Source organism: Danio aesculapii, chromosome 22 (genome assembly GCF_903798145.1).
Source record: "Danio aesculapii chromosome 22, fDanAes4.1, whole genome shotgun sequence".
In the NCBI taxonomy this organism is placed as follows: Eukaryota; Metazoa; Chordata; class Actinopteri; order Cypriniformes; family Danionidae; genus Danio; species Danio aesculapii.
The window spans coordinates 24,842,729-24,849,754 of record NC_079456.1 but is presented as its reverse complement, the minus strand read 5'-3'; the positions used below and the strand labels follow the sequence as shown (position 1 = coordinate 24,849,754).

The window sequence follows — 7,026 nt, the reverse complement described above, 5'->3', positions numbered from 1 at the left end:
CTCCAACAAAAAGTACTGTTAATCTGAGATCAACATCCCATTTTGAAAGTCAAGTTAATTTAATTTAGATTTAATCTCAGATTTAAATTTAATGTTTAATTTAAATTTAATGTCAGTATTAATATGTATTATGCCAGTGCGTAAACTATTAATTTAAAGTAATTTCGCCTAAAAGTGACAGTTTCAAGAAAACAAGTATGGTTATTATATTAAACATCAAGTCTGTAAAATAATCTATTATAAATGCTGATGATCACCATACTATGATTTTAAGTCTTGTATCATCATTTTTTAGGTTGTATTTCAGCTTTGATGCGCTTTCTAAATGAATAAATAAAAAACAAAGCAGCTGCTTGCCATCACGACAACAATAAGATCCGATGGACGGCCGATCGCTTTCAGCCCAGAATGTCGGAATGGCTGGGCGCTGCTGTTGCAATGGAACATTCTATTGAGTGTCGCCTCTTGGTGATTCTAAGCTCTTTGATAGGATCCAATGGTGTGTATATATAACAGTCGAAGATTTAAAAGTCCACGTTCAGGATGATGTATTTCCAACTGAAATGGAATATTGGGTAGGGGGCGGTGTTTTATTTTTGTGCTCCGCCTCTCATCTTTAACTCGCAGCAAACTAATGGTTGTAGGGGCGTGGCTAAACATATTAAGTTCAACTCACATCTACAAAGGATGGGTATTTTAGTCACGAAGCAGAAGATGGTTCGATTTTTGATTTAAAGGTTTTCTGTGGATTGACTTGCACAGATTTATTGGTCACCTTAAGATAGACAGTGTGCACAGTCAAAATAAACACATTTTGATTTCATGCGGCCTTTAAGTCAAAACTTATCCTAGATCAGTGTTTCGTAACCACGTTCCTGGAGGACCACCAACACTTCGTTTTGGTTGTTTTCTTTGTCTGTTACACCCATAACAGGTCTCTCAGTCTCTGCTAATGAGCTGATAATCTGAATCAGGTGTGTTTGGAGACATGTAAAATGTGCAAAGCTGGTGGGCTGCCATGAACACTGTTATATTTTCTGATCTTCCAGTAAATTGAGTTCAACAATGCTGGTATCAAATTATTAAAGTATTAATATTTCCAACTGAATGATGCAAAAATAGATCTTAAGCTGCATTTCTGCAATGCTTTTGCAAAGCAGCGAGGGAGAAAGGGAAGTTTGTTGTAATTTTATTTGGGTTCTTTATTTTAGCCGGAAAGTTAGCATTATTTCCCTATAAGTTAGTTGTCTTTTTGTTTATTATTTTGGCCTGAATTACCTTCTAAAGAAATGCTTCCAACTAAAGTTTTGAAAATAAACATTGTTATTCCTTGCTAAATACCTGTTGTGGTTATTGTGAGCTGGCACAGGAGAAGGGGAAAACCCTAAATTTATTATTTTAAAATTGAATTTATACTTTTGGTATTGTTCCCGCCAACCCTAGACTGGTCGACACATAACACTGACAATCTTACATTTATTAGTGAGCAACGCCAACTATTGGTCAACAGTATAGCAATTTCATAGCATGGTTCTAAAGTTGTCTAACTTTTTATTCCTAGATGAAGGGTCTTGCTCTCAGTAACTCTGAAGTGATTCGACAAGTTCACAATGGCTTCGCCAGGTAGTTTTTATTCACTTTAATTAAATCTTTTTTTTTAAACCAAATGTTTGATACCATTTATAATGCTTTTACTTTTTTTTCAATCTGAAGACAACAGATGTTCGAGTTTGATGCAAAATCAACGGCTAAAGAAGAGGACGCTTTTCATTTTGTAAGCTACGTACCTGTTAATGGACGACTGTATGAGTTGGACGGACTTCGTGAAGGACCAATAGATTTGGGTAGATTTTAATCAAGATTGAATAATTTATATTTTGTAGTTTGTCTTTATTATTATTATTGTTATTATTATATATTTTTTTATTATTATTGTTATTAAAAAAACGCTGGTCACATTTTCAGGTGTGTGTAACCAGGATGACTGGATCAGTGCTGTACGGCCTGTCATTGAGAAAAGAATACAGAAGTAAGGATGATTTATTTTGAGTTGATCTTTGAAAGAACAGTTTATTTTTAATTAATACTCATTCTAACTATATTACTATCAGATACAGTGAGGGAGAGATTCGATTCAACTTGATGGCCATCGTTTCTGACCGTAAGATGATTTATGAAAAGAAGATTGTTGAACTGCAGGCTCAGCTCACAGAAGTAAGACCTTCTGGACGTGTCCGATATATTGTGTGTGACAGAAGGATGCTTAAAGACATTTCTGGTGTTTACAGGAAGAGCCGATGGACACAGACCAGAGTGGAAATCATCTGAGCTCCATCCAGTCTGAGATCGCCAAGTATCAGCTCCTTATTGAAGAGGAGAACCAAAAACTTAAAAGATACAAGGTATGAGCATGTTCTTTGCTCTCTGAAGTCACGTACACAATAGGAATGCACCGATCCCAATACTTGGATTGGATATCGGTTCGATACTGCATATATTTGCTGGATTTAGTATTGGCCAGCTGGTACCGATCCAAATATGATCTTGCATGTGCAATTTATAAGTCAACAAAAGCCATGAAGGTAGCCTATTATAAGGCAATAGAAAGTTGTCATGTAGGCCTACTATATCCCAAATGTTCTGAAGCCATTCTATAGTTTAATGTAGCTTCCCTCCGCTGCGCCTGTCAATCATTCTCCATTCATTCACAATTCAAGCTGTGTGTCGCATTCATGAGAACACCAAAAACTTTCTCCAAGACGTTTTGTTCCTGTTCGTTTAAATAATCAGTGGAGAAATGCATTTAGTTTAGCATTAAATGGGTTCATTTTTACCTGCAACAAGGAGTTAATTTCCAAATCATGTTGCTCTGTCTGTTAGATCAGCAGATCGCATTCACAATGTCCAGCAGGGTTATTATATGCTCTTTACACACAAAGTAGGCCTACCTGAAATTTAGAGTTAGAAAAGGCACAATAATACATTGGACAGATCCTCAACGCACCGATTTCTTCCCTTTTGTGCTGCTAATTTTTGGAAGTGTCTCAGTCATGCATCAAGCGCTTCAGACGCACTGGCTGGGCAGACCTATAGGTAGCCTATTAAACATCTCCAAGAAAAATCTTATCATTAAAAAGGAAACATAAGCTGGACCATGTCATAACGAAATAATGTAGCCTATTTACTGCAAGCATCATGTTTTTAGTTCAATTGTGCCGTCTGTCTTATACAGTGGGCCTATAGGTTTGTTATTTTTACTAAAGAAGATATATTATTTGAGTTTAGCACCAGAGCTGTAGAAACTGTTATGAAAAAAAAGGCACAGTAGCTGGATCGGATCTGTATCGGTCGATACTCAAAGTTTTGTTATCAGGATCGGATCGAAAAAAGGTATTGGTGCATCCCTAGTACACAAACCTTGCACACGGAGTTCAATGCTTCTTAATTAATCCATTCCGAAACAGCGCAAACATTTTGAGTCAATTCAAGGAGTAATACTTGGTTCTCTCTCTTCTCAAAGGTGAAAAAAGGCTAACATAGTACATAGAGGAAGGAGAGTTCTGCTCATTATCAAAGAGCTGCGCTTGATTATGCTTAAATGCAAAGGCTATTTCAGGAAATCAACTCTCTGCCACATTCTGTCTTATATTATGCACTGTGTTTGTCATAAACTTATCTGTGGCTCAAGTGACGCCATTTTTCACTTCAGCTTGTACGGTGGCTCTGAACTGTCAAAACACCTCTCAAAGCACTTTTTCGGATGCAAAAAATGGAAAAAATCAAACCCGGTTCCGGTTTTTAAATGAATGACGAAAGTTTCAAAGACAGTGCGTCAATACGATTCGCGCAACTTGAGTTTCTGATTTCTGATTCAGTGTAAACCTCTAGCCTTTATGAGGAGCTAATAACTTTTGAAGATTTATTTTAATATACGCAACCACATTTGTATTATTATATATATATATATATATATATATATATATATATATATATATATATATATATATATATATATATATATATATATATATATATATATATATATATATATAATTATTATTATTATTAGTAGTAGTAGTAGTAGTAGTAGTAGTGGTGGCAGCGTCGTCGTAGTCATCAGTAGTAGTAGCAGCAGCATGTTGACATTATTTTCCTCTTCTAATTTAAGTATATTTAACTACATTGTTGTTATTATTTGTTGTTATTAGTATTATGGCTTATTACTATTATTGTGATTGCTCTTAAGATCTATTTTAATTTCTGAAATCAGTTGTAGTATCAATATAAAAATACAAAAATTAATAAAAACGTTTGCCGTTATTGTAACTTAATTAGTTATGTTTTTGTGTGCTTTTGTTGTATTTGTTTATTTTTTTGTTTGATTTATTGTTTTTCAGCTTATTTAAGTATTTATTAAAATGATATTTCTCATTTTTATTTAACAATTACTAATAAATTGTTTATTGGTTTATAATTATTTTACTTGAAAAGCAAATCAAGTAATATGTGAAATAGTAAATTATATAAAATTCAAAATATTATTTATTTGCTTAATGAAATATATGATATATAAAATATCCATTATTATTATTAGTAGTAATAGTAGTTGTAGTAGTAAATTAGTTATTATGAGTACTAAGAAATTTTAGATATGCAATAAATTATATTAATATGCTTCAAACAGTTCATTTATATTAATATTTATTTTTTTTAAATCAATATTAAATCAATCAATAGTTTATAATAACAATAACAACAATACCTTTTACTAATTTGAAAAGTTACAACTTAAACAGTGTCATAAAATATTTGATATTATATAGTAATCATATAAGTTGTCCAATATTAAGTATTTACTTTTATTAATAGTATTAGTAGTTGTCTAAGTATATTTATTTATTTTCCTTTACCTTAAGGTTGATTTATACTTCTGCATCAAGCGCACGTGTATGCTCTGATGAAGCATTCGCACAGTCACATAGCCCTTGCCATGGCTGACGCCGACGCTGATGCGGATCTCTCAGAAAAATTAACTACATGTACTGTGTAATTGGTCTGCTTGGTAGCTGTGCGAGTGTGGGCGGGGCCTTGTGCCGTGTGAACCCGTTGGAGTGATTGTCTTAAGTGTCGAGGCCCATGAAGTAGCTCTAGATAGAAACTGTTGTTTTGAGTTTACCTTATGATTAATGTTGCACGTCTGCCTCTGAATGAGCGGCATTTATCTACTTGTACAATAAGGTAGCATTAAGAAAAAACAAAACACCAGTGAAGAAACTCGACACAGAGGAATATAAAAACCACACTGCCAGCTAGAGTTCTGCAAGTGTTATTGCAGAGCAACACAAACAGCGTGCAGAAGTATAAATGCACAAGGCAGCCGCTGTGGCTCACGCCAATCACTGGACGCAGAAGTATTCAGCATTAAGTACCTTTATTCATCAGGGGTCACCTCAGCGGAATGAACCGCCAACTTATCCAGCATATGTTTTACCCAGCATATGCACTTCCAATTTAGTTTATTGAATTCACCTATAGCACATATCTTTGGACTGTGGGGGAAACCGGAGGAAACAACACGGGGACAAAATGCAAACTCCACAAAGAAATGTCAACTCACACAGCTGGGACTCGAACCAGCGATCTTCTCACCGACAGTTCCAACTACTGAGCCTCCATGTCACCTGTCATAAAACAATGCTGCCTTAAAAAAGAAGAATAAATAAAATAGTTATGTTTTTTTTTTTTTTTTAAGGTTGAGAACATTAGAAGGAAGCACAACTACCTGCCCTTTATTATGGAGCTCCTGAAGACTTTGGCTGAATATCAGCAGTTGATCCCACTGGTGGAAAAGGTAAACAATCCGAACTGTGTGCAGGATCTCCTCACACCACTAGAGGGCGGTGCTGTTGCTTTTTTTTAGCTTTCCAGCCTTTCAGCTTGCTGTGTTTTCTCATTTGGTTATTCAATTGCATCGAAAGCTTATGTAACCTTAAAATATAACAGCACGTTTGCATCCATTCACACAGCGCAACGCCTGTTTCATGACAATGTAGTATTCAAATTCCCAATTCTAGGAATTTTATATTTAGTCTAGAAAGATGAATATAAAATGTCTTTGTCCTTTTATTCAATTTTTTTCTAGGCAAAGGAAAAACAAAGTGCCAAAAAGATACAGGAAGCAAAGTAAAGCCACATCGATAGAGCCGGTTTAATTTTATGCCACGGATTCGCTTGATGTTTTGCATCCCATAAAAGGAGCAGCAGGAAGTGAAGCTGAGCCTTGTCATTTCCTTCATGTCTGTGTATGCATGCGAAGAGATGTTAAAATAATGTCTTATTTTCATATAAACCTCATTTGTTCAGTAATAGTGTTGTTTCATGTTTTCTTTAATTTTCATACATGAGTCTTACTGTAAAATACTGTACATTTAAAGCACTGATCTATTATTATTGTTTAACAATGAGCATAATTAGAATGGTTATAATTAAATGATATACCTGTGAAAAGCCTTTTGGATTATATGATGTGTCTTTAAGCAGCTTTAATAACATGTGGGAAACGTCTTTGTGTCTGTTAAGCTGTTTTTAGGGAACTGAGTTGCTTTAAATGGCAGTTTCGGGTTTGTCTTGTTTGTAAATAGAGCTGTTTTTTCGTCTTGGTGTTTCTGGAATGTTTAATTCAGGAGTGACGGAGACTTGAATGGGCAGACAGGCTGCGGTCAAGCCTGACACAAACCTAGTAATCATGAAACTGCTTTTATTTGCATATGCAGTACTGTTCCTCAAATATTTCACTGCCTAAACATTGTTTTCCCACAGAATTGTCTATTTGATGCAAAACCTTGTTTTTGAGGTGTAAATATTTGGACATTTAAAGATAGAAATATATACATGCTTTTTTTCTATTGACAGTAATGGATGCAAATGTCCAAGTTGACTGATAAAAATGTTTGTACAAAAACAAAAAATTAATAATATTAAAAAATAAAAGTAATACAAAAAAATTATATTAATAAAAAAATTAAT

At 34.4% G+C, this 7,026-nt stretch overlaps 1 protein-coding gene across 1 annotated transcript in view; it reads left to right on the top strand.

The window, feature by feature from the left end:
- Positions 1-6,366, top strand: part of uchl5 (ubiquitin carboxyl-terminal hydrolase L5) — a 15,112-nt gene extending 8,746 nt beyond the window's left edge. Inside the window, exons 5-11 of the mRNA XM_056448367.1 lie at positions 1,562-1,623; positions 1,714-1,844; positions 1,966-2,029; positions 2,112-2,214; positions 2,289-2,402; positions 5,753-5,851; positions 6,143-6,366. Coding sequence (XP_056304342.1) covers positions 1,562-1,623; positions 1,714-1,844; positions 1,966-2,029; positions 2,112-2,214; positions 2,289-2,402; positions 5,753-5,851; positions 6,143-6,187 — 618 coding nt within the window. The 3' untranslated portion in view covers positions 6,188-6,366. The remainder of the gene's footprint in view (positions 1-1,561; positions 1,624-1,713; positions 1,845-1,965; positions 2,030-2,111; positions 2,215-2,288; positions 2,403-5,752; positions 5,852-6,142) is intronic.
- Positions 6,367-7,026: the final 660 nt, after the last annotated feature.